This window comes from Harpia harpyja, chromosome 11 (assembly GCF_026419915.1).
Source record: "Harpia harpyja isolate bHarHar1 chromosome 11, bHarHar1 primary haplotype, whole genome shotgun sequence".
NCBI classification, from domain to species: domain Eukaryota; kingdom Metazoa; phylum Chordata; class Aves; order Accipitriformes; family Accipitridae; genus Harpia; species Harpia harpyja.
Window position 1 is genome coordinate 25,140,683 of NC_068950.1, and position 14,620 is coordinate 25,155,302.

The window sequence follows — 14,620 nt, forward strand, 5'->3', positions numbered from 1 at the left end:
GCAAACCTAAATATTTTATGAAGCTTTAAGTTTTGATTTGTAAAGAAGGAAGATATTTTTATTAGGAAGATGAAAAAAGGTAACTTTGAGTGTAGTGGGTTTCATAGTCTGTGGAGACCATGCATGTGCTTACTTTTAAAGTAACAGCAGTCATGAAGCTAAGAATCAAGGCTGTGACATGAATTGCTCTGGGTTTTTTTGCACTTAGCCAATTGGTTGAATGATTAAGACTGTCCAGTTAGAGAGAAATCGGTTAAAATGTTAAATGTAGGTGTGGAAGGATAGCTGCACCAAACTTTAAACCCTTCTATTTTTAAAGGCTGTCAATTAAATAATATTTTGGTCAACAAAATGAATACATAATAGTGAATTCAACTCTGAGTACATCCATGAGATGTGTGCACAGCTACGCCTTCTCTGAATTTGTTGTGTTCACCCTAATAGCTTTTGACATAGTGTATTGTTTATAGTGTGAAAACATGATGTCGTCACAGAGTAGGGTGTTCCTGGGGAATCCTCAGATCTGAGAACTTTATCTTATGGCATGGTGGAGTTTGAGCCTGCTTTAAGCTATTTGGCTTTTAAGGTGTACATGCTTGTGTTAAGTATGTGAATAATTGACTGAATGCTGGGATACTACTTGGGTACTTAAAGTTAAGCATGGAGGGTGAGTATTCACTTGAGTTTTCCTTGTGAGGGTCAAGGTGCTTCTGCAGAGATCAGTTGTGTAAAGGAGGTAGCATGCAGAGTTTCTAGCGGCATAATTTACCACCCAGAGCTCTTCCAATAGAGGAGTGGTTGGTATCTATGGGAAGCAAGTAACACTTTTCTTTTTCAGTAGACCTTTTAGAATTTACAGTAATGCCTAGCATAAATGCATTGCTGAGGTAGAGAAATCAAGCTCTTAATCTGAAAGTTAACGTATCAACAAAATTAGGTAAACCATGTTTAGGGTTGTGTAATTTTGCTACTTTGTTAATCTGTAATGCATTAACTTTGCTTGTGTAACAGAAAGTGCATGAAGTATACCACACTTTTGTTAATATAGACATATTCCTGACTTTTGTGGGAGCGATTTAGAAAACTGCTTGTTTTGTTAAGAGGCAGTATTTGCATACTGCAGGGAAGTCTGAGGACCATGAAAATCTGTAGTGGTAAAACTGTTTTGGAAATCCCACTTTCTAAGTATCTAGTAATGGATCTAGGACTACACCTCTAGGATACCGGTATGCTATGATATTATTACAGGATAAAGAATAGTCTTACTCTCACTAAATATTAGAGGCTGTGTAAGGAGTGCAAGAAGACAGAAAGGTGTTTATTCTGATATAGCAGCAGTCTGTCTTATGGGGAAATCTAAAGCTATGTGGAAGTGTAAAGATGAAGATGTAGTATTTAAGCGCTATGCTAACGGTAGTGACGTGTCAGTGCACAGCTAGAATATGCTTACTACAAGATCATCCACTGGCCTTCGAGTTCTTGCTCCTTTTTGAGGCTCTGAGCTTGTGTGGCTTAGAGAAGAAATAAGTCTTGTGATTAAAAGTTGAGTCTTTTCCCAGCTGTGTTTGATCTCCTCTCGCCACCCATACGCGTACCAGGATTCAGGCACCCATATGCGCACCAAGATTCAGGGTCAGGCCCCAGTCCCTGGAGCCTGTCGGCTTCTCAGCCTCTGTCTCACAGCAGGCTGCAGCGCTACTGCTCTTCTGGTACATTTCCTAGTCACAGGCTGGCTGTCGCTCCACAGAAGTGGAGCCCCATCTTCCAGCTCTCTGGACCTTGAGGACTCTGGTTTGAAGATTTCATAATAATGTCAATTACGAGTTCTCGGGCATGGATGCAGAGGGTCACCTGGAGAGTTTATCCGAGAGATGAGAGGGTTGCGGCTTGTCACGCTATGATATACTGTAATATAAATGAGTTTGCAGTCGGCTTGTGACTTTGCTCACATGTGCAGCCGTTTGTCTCAGTAACAGAAAACATATCTGGTAATATACAAAAATAATTCTTTGGGGGTTTCCCCTCTGAGTCCCATGCTGTCTGGGATGCTTTCTGCTTCTAGAATTGGGTTCTCCCAAGGCTGACTACACTATTCCCCTGACATCTGTGGTCATTTCATGTTTCATCAAGTTTTCTCTGGCCTTTGTCGCCTCACAATTAAACTAGGCTTGAAATACTATGAAAGCACAGTCTTTTCTCCTTTTTGAAATTTTTTGATGAATTCCTAAGATGTATTATCAGCCAGGTTATATAAATTGTTTGTAAAGATTCTCATCAGTTCAGATCCCCTGTAAGGAAATACACATTTGACACAACTGTCAATTTATGACATATTCTATCATACATAAGCATGAGGGAGAAATTCACAACATTTTCCCATATTCCTTCAATAATGAAAAATAATATAGAGCTAGCTTGGGAAGACATGACTTAGATACTTTTTTTTGGAAATCTTGTTTATCTTTTAGTGTTACAAACTCTTCCTAGCACTAGAAATTGCTCTTGCTCATTTGGTAATGAACCTTCCACTTGTAATTACACGGTGTTTGAAGTGCTGCATCTAACTGTGAGTGCTTCATGCAGCTTTGCAAAAGGCAGAGTAGATGTGAGAAGGAAAATGTGAACTTGGCAGTTCAAAAAAGATATTAGTAGGTAGAGTTCAAGGCTTAGTCATCCTTTTCTTAACTGACATGATTTTTAAACAATACTCATTATTCTGGGTCACCTAATCTCATGAAAACAAACACTTCTAGCTTTAGTTCTTTGGTCTTTGACTGACTAACAATAATAAAATTAGTTTCATGTTCAGCTATACTAGAAAATATCAGGGGAAAAACCACAGGTACTTGTTTCTGTCAGTGAATTAACACTTGCATAGCTTTGAAATTAATTGTTTAATATGCGCATTACTCTTAGAAAAAAGAAATATGTTCTCATTATGTTCACTTGGTGAACATATATATCTTGCAATACGTTTAACATTACTTGCTGCGAGGGAGATTACAACTCTTTTTAAGGAAATTGGGTAGATTAATGGAATGGGGTGGGTTAAATTGCTCTCCACATGCATTCCCTAGCATGCCTAGCCTACTCCTGAATTTTAATTGAGAGAGAGAGAGAGATATATATAACAATATTTATACACATATATATAAAAATATAAAAGAGTTTAGCTGAGGATAGTCTGTGAAGCAACTGGAGTAAAACAGGATATAACCTCTGTATTGCAGGGGCTGGGTTAGGTAAATGTGCTGTATGCTAAAACAAAGTGAATAACACATGGACCACATTTTGTGCCCATAATCATAGTCAGCATGTGAACAGTTGCATTTTCAGCAGCTTCATTGTGGCTCTATGCGTATTGATCTGTGGTGAACTTCAGCCGGCGTTTTGGGGCCATTCATAAGAAACTTCCCCAACAAGCTAGAGAAAGTGGACAGAATCCATGGAAAGAGCAAATTATTACTTTGTCTTATTAAGAAGCCTATACAGTTTTAATACCACAGCCTGTGACAGAGCCTGAAGAGGGTTTTTCTGATCCTTATTCTAGCTTTGAATTACCAGTAACAAAGGTGAGAATTACTAAGGACTAAGTACTCCTGGTGCAACTGATTGGTTTTAATAGTAGTTCTTCCAGAAGCAAAGTAATCTTAACTGTGGAATTTTTACCAAATTTCCTGTTTCGAATGAGAGGTAAGGTCCACATAACCAGGACACCTTGCTAAGGCTGTTACTTTGGGGGAAAAAAAAAAAAAAAAGAAAAAAGCTGAAGACTTCAAAGCTTAGTGCTTTAAAGAAAAGCTTTCAGAATTTGGAGTGATGTCATATATTTTACAAAGACAATGCTAGACTAGCAGGACTTTTTGATGACTGCCGTGAAGTTAGTGCAGTCCCACCTATGATGTAAATTGTACTTTTTTCTTAACACCATTCCCTCTCTGCCTGCCACCCTGCCCTGGTTGGTGTTGGAGCGTTCTTAATAAGCATAGTGCTTCCATAACTTTATATTTTATTTTGCTGAATAGGCATTTAATTAAAAATCAGATTTAATTGCAATAGCTTCATAAGATTTCAGCTAAAAGGGTGGCTTTATGAGATGGGAATAAAATGAGTGTGACACTTCTAATGAAATTAAAAATGAAATTAAATTTGTACACCAGAAATTTATGTTGGATCACCACAGAGCATGTGCAAAACTTGTCTTGATTTACCCCCAAATGCTGTGTCAGAAACAGGACTCCCAAATGCAGAATGTGTCCTATCCCAAATAACTGCCTTGAAATCACTTATTTGGACTAATATTAATTCAAATTCTTGGTAAATTACTCACTGTAATATGCTGTTTTAAAACTTTTACAGCCTTTTCATTAATAGATGATAGTGAAGATTAGAGCTAGTATTTTTTGTGTAGACTTCTTAATCATAGCCTTTAAAGTAGAAGCTGAGCAATAAATATCTAATTAATATCTTATGGCAAGTTTATTCTCAGAAGCTACGTTACTGTGTTGGCACAGATCAACATAACCATTTATCACTAAATTCTCAAAATTTAAAAACTGTAGCTATCACGCATGCTAGTCATTCTCAATGTACATTACATATGAGTAGTTTATAGCATTTTAGGATACTTGCAACCTAAATCAATACGTATTAGTCACAATGAATATGTTCCATTCTAGAAGAGGATGTATTAGGGAATTAAACAATTCTTTAATATTTTTTAGCTTATAATAATCTTTGTCTTTTAAAAGACATAAGAGAAATCATTGTCATGGGTTATTATTAAAGGAATTCGTTAAGGTAGTTGTATTTGAGGGAGTCATCTGCAATATATATTGAGTTGTGTTCTGTAGAGACAGACCACTTGGCTTTCTTCCCAAAGTGGTCTTCAGAATTAATCTATGGAAATAATGAAAGAAAGTGTAATACTTTCGTGGTTCCCATAATCATTGGTGTTGTGCAAAGCCACAGGCTTAACTCTACTACGCATGTTGTGCGGCTGTGCCACAAGTGTGTACTCAGCGTGGGCTGAATTTACTTCTGTGTACTTACTCATAGCGCTATTTCTTTCTCCATCAATGTAGTACCTAAATAGTTTTCTACAGAATACAGCAGCGTTATATTCTGATTTACAGCCATTAATGATAATGGATTTATACCTACTTTATTTTTAATGAAATAAATGTGGCCATTTATGTAAAACACTAAATATATAATTCATAGGTTTCTCCATTACTATACAAATAGCATCTTAATGTGAAATCCAAAGCTCATAGTACTCTGAAAAGTGATGTATTATGTACCCACATCCTCCATTGGGGAGCTTGAGTCTTGCCCTTTCAACATCTGGAGAGATCAAACAACAGCTCATCTAGCAAGAATGAGAATTTATGTAGCAGAATAAGCATGGGATTGGGACAAGCAAGATCACAGATGCCCAAATAATTCTCCTCACCAATGAGCTCTCCCCCAGTCAGATGGCCAGTGTCTTTGAGAGATTGGGGGTCCTAGGATTCCTTTCTTGCATGTCCAAGGGGGTTTATTTTTGTTTAGCTGGGTGCATACATTAAGTGTTAGTTGCAACACTCCCTCTAGAACTTTCTTCTCAGTAATTTTCCACTTACTGGCTCACCTACCTGAATTTATTTGTTAAATTTACTAAATGTCTGACTAGCCATAAGCTGCGGAAAACCAACCAGGGAACTGAAATGAATAGGAAGAAAACACCCTCACTAATTTTCCTTTCTGACAGTTTAACAGACCCCAAAGCATTTACATTACTTTCCCATTTAGGCAGTTAACTTCTGAGCTGTTCTTAAACACCAGGGATCTCTAGCTAGAACAGCCACCTTGGTCAGCAATCCAAGATTTAGGCAGATAGTATTTTATTTACGTAGTGGGAATATAAGCAATTTTTATATTGTATATGTGATTTGGTATGTTCTGTGCCAGTTTTATTTCAGATTTAATTCTGGGACATGCTGCGCTACGTAGTCCTTTTGGATTTCTGCAACTGTTGCGCTTGGACCCATGCTCCTGCTGCAGAATTCCAACAGGAGCAAACATATGGGGATTCTTCCGTCCTTGGCTTGCCCCACCATTTGTTCCATGTTTTAAACCAACTGGTGCTGTACCCAGTGGAGTACATCTGTTACAGTTTATTACTAGAAATTTGCAATTCATTTCAGTTTGCTAAAATAATTATAATATTCATGGCCAAGAATACTGCATTAAGCAATTACAAAAGAGAGTAGGCAAAATTTTTCTAAAGTGTATGTGTGATTCAGGACCTACTGCCCAGTTTGGGTGATTTGGGCACTCAACAGTCTATCACCCATGAGTCAGATGTGCTCTGACAGTTGAGTTCGATCATCCTGAGAAATTAAAGTAGCAACTGAGATGCTGTAAGTGACATCGTTTATGTGAATGTCCCTGCTCTGTTTTAATTAAGAAGGAAATAAATTAGCATAAACCACCACTGAATGTATTTGGTTGCCACATCTTGCCTGAGGTACCCAGCTGGGGAACACCCAGAAATGGAGCAGAGTCTTTAGTGCTGGAATTGCAGAGGCACATCTGATAACATCCTCTAACTCTTCCTGAAAGTCAACAGCGTGCAGGCTGCTAAATAATCTATACCTTTTTGAATGTTGTACCCCACTTTTTTGTGTCTCTGCTTCAGGCAAGCTGGGAGTTACTACATTGGGCTATGTTGTTATTTGCAGGTAAAATTTTCAAGTAGGTGAGATTTCTGTTTTGTGGGAAAAATGGATTACTGACCAGTCCAGAGTAAGTATTAAATAGTTGATAAGAAAGTGACCCTGTTGCATTAAAAAAAAAAGTCCCCATAAACAGCACAATAAAATCTTAATACAACAGATAACTACTTCATCGTTATCACCCACTCAAGCAGACTTTTAAAATAAGGAAGCATCCTGATCATCATCATCAGGTTCAGTCTCCATTTCTGAAGTCAGTCTCGCACATCTTTGACATATATTAACAAAATAAGCACACCCTATTCACCACAGTGGAGAAGTATAGTGCTAAAGTCAAGTTTTTTTAAAGGAAAACTTACTTACAAAACCAGTTCCAGGAGTTACAACCAAAAATATGCCTGTTTTCATTCTCCATCACAGACCTGAGTCTGGATCTGTTGCTTGCATGCTGTTCACATTATACCTTGAATTAAATGAGGTCAGTTTTGCTGTGGAAACCTGTCATTCACCTGATTTGAAAAAGAGCTTGGGTTCCAAAAAGCTGATTTAATTTTTCAAGTTACACTGGTATAATGAAAGACATTACAAACTTCATTCTGCCTGTGTCATCAGACCACCACTGTCACTTGAAAATACGGCTGTATTCCCAACATTTGTTTGTGTCCTTGCAAATAAAAGCATTGTAAGAGAAATGAAGTTAACTCATCAGCTCACTAGGCATAAAGGCAGGGTCCTGCGAAGGGGAAGTTGGAATTTATACTAAAATGATGAAACATCCAGAAATAACCCAGATCCTTTAAAATATTTTTGCTTGTTTTGCTTTACTAGTGTTACTTGGAGTGATACAATGAAGCAGAATTATGTGTTTCTATATGCCCTACATAACAAACTTCCGGGAATGGAAACGATTATCATGGTGACTAAATATAATTCTGTTTTCTAGCAGTCCTAGAAATGTCTTTAAATATTCATAATCTAAGTGGTATGGACAATACAAATCTAAACAAATTAGTATGAAGCTGGGATATAATGTTGAGTAATTGTGTTTTGTTTTTGCATAGCACTGTAAATAGGTGTGTGAGGTGTGATTTAAGAGACTTTGAAATTTTTGGGAAATTTTATCTATATTTTAAAATTTCCTGTTCTCTTTCTACAGAACATTCTGGCTTTAAATCCCCGAAAACAGACACATGCAACTCTTCATTCAACTGCAGCAAAGAAACAAGTCAAGAAGCAATGGAAAAGGAATTCTGACAAAAGCTGTTCAGTAAGTGCATGTTTATTATTGCATCTGGAACATGCAATAAATCATTGAGGCTGAAATCTCAGTTGTGTGAGAAATTAAAATTTGAATTTCCTGTGTTGTTCAGTAGCGAAATTTGGCCCCTAGTTCTGTTCCTGTAGATACAAAGTTACTTTGCGATCAGCTATTTACTTTTCAGAACCCAGTACATGCCATACTTTTTTCCTTTTTGGTGATTTAGTAAGCCTTTGATGCAACTTTTTCCCCTTTTGTTATGGAGTCTGATCCGTCTCAAGTATCAAGCAGTATCACAGCTGGCTCACCACCTCCTGAGCCTCTTGCTGTCCCTGGGTAGCCAGCGTCAGCTGCCTCTTCTGCCACTTGCTCCTTTTCTTTCTGTTTTCCAAGAGTAACACTGGGTAGAGCAGCACTTCACTATCCTTTCTGAGACTTTTAAAGGTCATTTTATTTCAGTACAGAAATAAGGGAACCCATCACATGTGCCTATTTTATGTACATATATAAGTATATATAGAGCTATCTATATATGGACTATATATACATGACCATATTTATATGTTACATATAAATACATAAAGATTAGATTAAAACATGGCTCTGGATTTTAAATTCTGTGCATTGTATTTTTCAGGAAATAGGTCGTTTTAGAATAAATATTTTTTCATTATAGACTATATTCTTCAGTATTTCTGCCATTAGATATCATCATTTTCTCTCTAGGTATATAAATTCCTAGTCTCAGTGTGATATTTGACTAATCCTATAGACTTAGTTGTCTCTTTGCTTTCTCGTCTGATTAGAAGGTTTGTAGTGTTTTTACTGTCTTCCTACAGATTCTCTTAGATAATCCTCTAAATTTAGAAGAGTTTTAGGTGGAGTACTACTTCTACTATCTGCAAGCTATTTCCTTTGTGGGTATAATGTTATGGTGTATTTTCATAGTGTTATCAAAACACCTTCTCTCACTAAGTAGGAAAATTCAGGTTTGATAGTTGATACTCATTTATAATTAAAAAAACCCCAATCCAACAAAACACAAACCAAAACAAAAAACCCACAAAGTTCCTCAGTTTCTCAAAATCATGAAATCCAGTAAGACCAACAAATATTTTCTGGGAGGAGCAACCCAGGGTATCCTTAGCATTTCAACCATACTCTAGTATAGTTTCCCATTTTATAGCATTGATTATAAGAATCTCTCTCTTACTATAGCTAATATTCCTATTTTCTTATTTATTGGCTTAGACATTGTTATAATAACTGGAAACTAATGTACGTGAAAAGCTTCTGTTTGTGAACAGGGATGATTATTTTGGGATGTCTGATGCAATTATTGCCCAGAACTGTTTTTTCCTGTTGTACAGGTGGTTGAGCTGCTCAGCAAGCGGCTCCTGGACAGCTGCAGTTTACACTGTTATGTTTTCAGGTGACCTGAAATCAATACTGGGCTGTAAACTCCTCTGTTTTCGGAAAGTGTTTATTAGGAAGCTCAGGTATCCATGCAGCAGGGCAGCTAGGTATCTGTGTAGTAACCTGTAGTAACCTGTTCCAATGTAAATTGTCCTAGTTAGTTAAACTTCAAACTATAGCATACACATACATATCTTTCTAGTGGGTGTGTTAACACACATTTTCTAAAGCTACTAGGCTTTTAAGATCACTCTTGGTTGTCTCTGAGCTTTTCCTCATATCAGCCTTGTTTGATTTTTGTATTCAGTTTATTTGTAAAATGTTTGCTGTTTGAAGGGTTTGCTGTTAATTGTGAAAGTTTTTTCTAGAAAGCTTCCTAGAAATGGTCTCTCTTCCCACGTTCCTGCTTTTAGCTGTGTGTGCGTGCTTCATGGTGTCCCAAATGTTCTTGGATCCCCAAGGTCTGAGCTTCTTGGGCTGTGCAAACAGCACCGATTTTGGGTTCATCGCTAGGTTGTGTTCCTTGGCTGGATTTGCATTTGAAAGAAATTCTGAACATTGTCAAATATTGCAGGATGATGTTTTGGCATGGGTTTACAATCTAATAAACAACTTGGTTTTATAGTTCTGCATTACTGCATGGAGATCTGTGCAGTTAAGACCCTGCACTGAGAGAGATCTGCTCATGTGTTGCAACTTAGAGGGTTAAAGGTTAGAGATAAGCAAATAGGTGTATCTGTACATGTACACACCTTCATCACAGATAGTTATTGTACTGTATATTATGAATTATTTGGTAGAAATGTCATATTATTTAGTTTGAAAGTCATGATAAGAAATGTAAAATGCTGGAAGAAACTGTAAAGGGGTAGTCCTTATTTTTAGGCCAGTAATGGTCCTAGTTTTTAGAACTGTCAAACTTTTCTTTACTCAGAAATATGTAGCTTACTTTTACTGTGCAAGATTTACCACACAGCTTACTATTCTGGCAGAAAAAGCCCTACAAAACTAAAAAAAATCAAACCTAAACATTTGTCTGGCATCCCCTTACATTATAAAGGCGTTAGGAAAAAACGAGAGACTTTTTACATTCTGCAGGTCATTGTTGTTGAGTGGTTTTAATAAACAAAGAAAACAAAATGATAGAATCCTTTCCTAGCCTTCTTAAAATAAGAAAGCTAATGTGCGAAAGGATACATTGAGCACAACTTTTTGTTACGATCTAAAAAGCCATTGGCAGTAACGTTTAGGCTGGCTATTAAACAGGTCAAGCTCTATTTGAAGTCCATAAGAAGTATACTTGTTTGCATTTCCTCAAAATCTGAATTTGGCTTTTAGCTTTGGATTCTTTTAAAGCTGTACTGATGCTGCCTTTGCAGAATTACTGTTGGAGGGAAGGTGGGAGTATGAAAATACAAAACTAATTAAATTAACAGCCCTCAAAACTCCGAACAAAAGCTGCATCTGCTGAGGCATGCATACAGTGACTTTGTAATGTCTAATACACTTCCAGATGGCAGACTTACATATTTCCTCAGAATAATTACACAAGTGAAATTTTAACTCCTAGCCTGCTCCGAGACACTTTGGGTTGCCCATTAAATGAGTTCTGAAGTAGAAACTGAGTGTCAATATCTTTCCTCATCATTAGAAAAGCATTCTCCTAAAGGAAGGTTCAATTATGCTTTCAATGAGTGCTGTTGTTTATTTTCTGTGTTAGCAACCAAATTTTGATGTAAAAATGATTTATAGCTGTAGGTACAAGATCAGTCACTTTTCCTTCAGAAATTTTAACTCAGAGATTTATATCACAGTACGTAAACTATTGCTGAATCACCCTCGGTAACAGTGCTAAACCTAAGCATCAACACTCTGGTTTCTTCCGAGTCATCCTGAAAGGTGGTATAAACAGATGCCACTAGTCTGTCTGGGGAAACAAAGGTTTCTGTTGGTCAGAAGAAATTAAAAGTAGAAGAGTTTTGAGTTGGCTATACTAATAATAAATCTTGGAGAAGGAAGCAAAATTTAGATCACATTAGGTCATCAATTTACAGATAAAACTAAAGCAAAGGAATGAACTGTGGAAGCTGTGAGGACTTTGATTTCAGGGATTTTCTAGGTACTTCAGGATTCTTTAGACATCTGATCTATGTTTTGATTTATGGTTTCCAACTCTCTATAATTCCATTTCTGTATGTATTTTATGCTTGCTGATATTTAGATCATGAACTAGATGGGCACACATTGTGTGCATTTGCATTGCATCCAGCATAATGAATTCTTTGCTTTATGAATAGGGTTTCTAAGCATTATGGGACAAGTTCTGCTTTTACCTTGTAAACATGCGGGTTTGTCGTTTTAATGAAATTCACCTCTGGAATTTTTACAAATTCACTTGTCACTGGAGAATTCAGTAGGATATTGTATCCAGCCTTTTTTGTAATGAAACCTTGGAGGTACCTACTAAAGGATACGTGAGAAGGTGATATAAACCCACCTATGTATTCAGACATTCTTCAGTTTCTGCATTTAGAAATGATAATAATAATTGCTCCAGGTGGAAGAGTTGGAAGTATTTCAACAAGACAAGAAAGGTGAAAAGGAAATGAGGTTTAAATTGGTTTCTAGTTAATTGCCATAGCCTGTACAGTACTGATTTTCTGGCAGTGGTAGCATTGTTCTTTGTCCTTACATTTGCTAAGCCCGATCAACATTGTACAAGAGCCTCTCTTCCTTGAACAAAAAATTTTTAAGCTCAGCTGTTCTTCTGCAGGGGCATCACTTTTGGGCAAGAGTCTTTAACTGTTCTATAGTTCTTTCCAGCCATTAGAGAGAACCAAATTCTTCACCTTGTCTTTTTCTTTGCAACATTAAGATGCAACTACCGGATTGCTCTGTGCTAATGGTGGAGAGCGAGATCTGCAATTCATTGCAAGATGTAACAGATCACATTACTCTTTAAATTCAGAGGACAAGGTTACTCCCTTAAAACAGTAGTAATAAGAGTTTGCTAAAACTTCAAACTGCTTTTCGCTTTGATAGTATTTCTGTGGCTGTCACTGCTATATATGAACATCCATAAAAAGGAATTCTTATTTAAAAAGGTTTGTAAGTATCTCTTGGTGTACCAACGTCCAAGCCTGCATAGAAAAACCTGTAAATAAGATGATTCTTTCTCAGCTGTAATCAGTTTGTTACTTTAAGTATTGCCTTCCAGTGAGATGGAAAAATGCCACGTGATTTTTGTGCCCAATCATGTATCACAGTTACAGAATAATCGAGTTAGCAGTTCACAGATAACTGGGTTGAAGCAGAAATAGTGCAAACTGCAAACAAGTAGATATGAAACCCAGTTCACCGAAGGCCTGAAATCAGGAACCTTAGTGATAAATGCTTTTTCAGTGAATAATTTGGCCATTTCTAGACATGTATTGATGAAAGATTATATATTTATAAATAAAAAATAATCCCAAATATTGTAAAATAGAGAACACTCATTAGAGGAAATCAACTCAATTATCTTTATAATCTAAATGTATAGTTTACCTTTGCAAATATTTATTTTTGTCTTCATTGCATATGAATATGCAAGTTTAGCTCCTTTCTGAATGGATATACAATGGCAGATGTCTCTCTAATCGCTGCTCTATTCAAACATTAATTGGTAGAACATATGTAGAATTCTACTAGTCTGAATAGGTATAGGATAGCAGCAGTCTTTTTAATCACATCACTATTCAACCACTAATTGGTGTGATGATTAAGGGACATTAGAGGGAGCACTTTGACATCTGATTCTTTGAACTGATGTCTGCTCGGGCTGCACTGTATTCATCATGGCCAGACTGATTTCTTAAATAAAACGCTCTGATTCCCAAATGTGGAAAATATTGCATTAGGATCTATTGAGGTGATTAGGGAATTTGAGAATTATTCTTTTATTTAACTAGTGATTGACTGTATATGCACAAACTATTCATATGAATATTACATGAGTTACTGAGTATCAGAAAGAGCTGAGAAGTAACATCAAGAGATTTTCTCTTTTCTCGTAGTGTCAATAATTAAATATTAATACACATTTTAAAATGTACCAGTTTAATCATTTAGCAGTCAAATTCCTACTCATGCATTTTTTAGATTAACTAATTACTCTGCATTTTCTCGTATCGATACCATATGCTGGCATTTATAACCATTTTACTGGAATAAAGTGGTTTACATGTTTATATATGATATCACTTATACTTGCTCTAAGAAATGCATATTATAATCCTTGAATTTTCTGTTTTATTTTAGTTTCAATGTATTAAGGTATTTTCATTGGAATATCTCAATAGGTCCTAACTTGCCTGACTGCGACAAATTAGTGCTTTTATGCACATTTTCTGTGTATCAAATTCTAAATACTAGCTGATGGCAAGTTATGCCAAATCCTTTCTTAGTCCTCTGCAAAAGGTTCCTTCCTACCTTGTGGCTCTTCTGGAGTGCTATGCAAAACCACCTCTGATCTCTTAACTTCTTCTGTTCAGAGTTCTTCAGGTTTGGTGTCCTTCAGATTTGATGCTGGATGATTCCACTTCTTACAGAGCAGCACTCACCAAAGATTTTCAGTTCCAGGTGTATTTCTGAACTTAACGATTTCAAAACTGAATTGTCTCAGAGTTGCAAATTGTTTGGTTTTACACATACGTAAATGACAAAATCAAAAATGCTTGTCTGCCACGAATGCTGAATTCTAGATAAGTCTGATCAACTCGTTCCCCTTCATTAAACCTGAGCGTAGAGATAGGACCAGAAACAATCTTCACTGTTAACTTTCATTTTATGCTTAGGTTTATATTCTTTTAGATGTTGGTTTCTATATGTGCACTTCCCTGTGGTTACTGGATGGAGATAAAGGTGCCTTCTTGTGTTGGTGTATTGGAAAACAGAATAAATAACAAGAAGACTAGCTTCTCTTTTTTCAGCTCCTGTACTTCCACTTTTTTTTTCTTTTGTAAACCATTGCCTATACTGAAACCAATACTGCTCTTTCACTCTTTCCTTTCCTCTTCTAGACTTTCTTCTTGTGTAGCGAAAGTCCCATCTCTGTTCTGTTTAGAAATCTATAAAATTAAAAATGATCATGAGCTTTAGGTTGAGAAATTGTAAGTGCTTGAACATTGCTTCTTGGAGAAACCTGTGCCATTGTTAGCCTGTTAGTAATTACTCACTTCAGATCTAT

At 36.5% G+C, this 14,620-nt stretch overlaps 1 protein-coding gene across 1 annotated transcript in view; it reads left to right on the forward strand.

The window, feature by feature from the left end:
• Nucleotides 1-14,620, forward strand: part of DPYD (dihydropyrimidine dehydrogenase) — a 368,019-nt gene that overhangs the window by 14,550 nt on the left and 338,849 nt on the right. Inside the window, exon 2 of the mRNA XM_052801600.1 lies at nt 7,876-7,986. Coding sequence (XP_052657560.1) covers nt 7,876-7,986 — 111 coding nt within the window. The remainder of the gene's footprint in view (nt 1-7,875; nt 7,987-14,620) is intronic.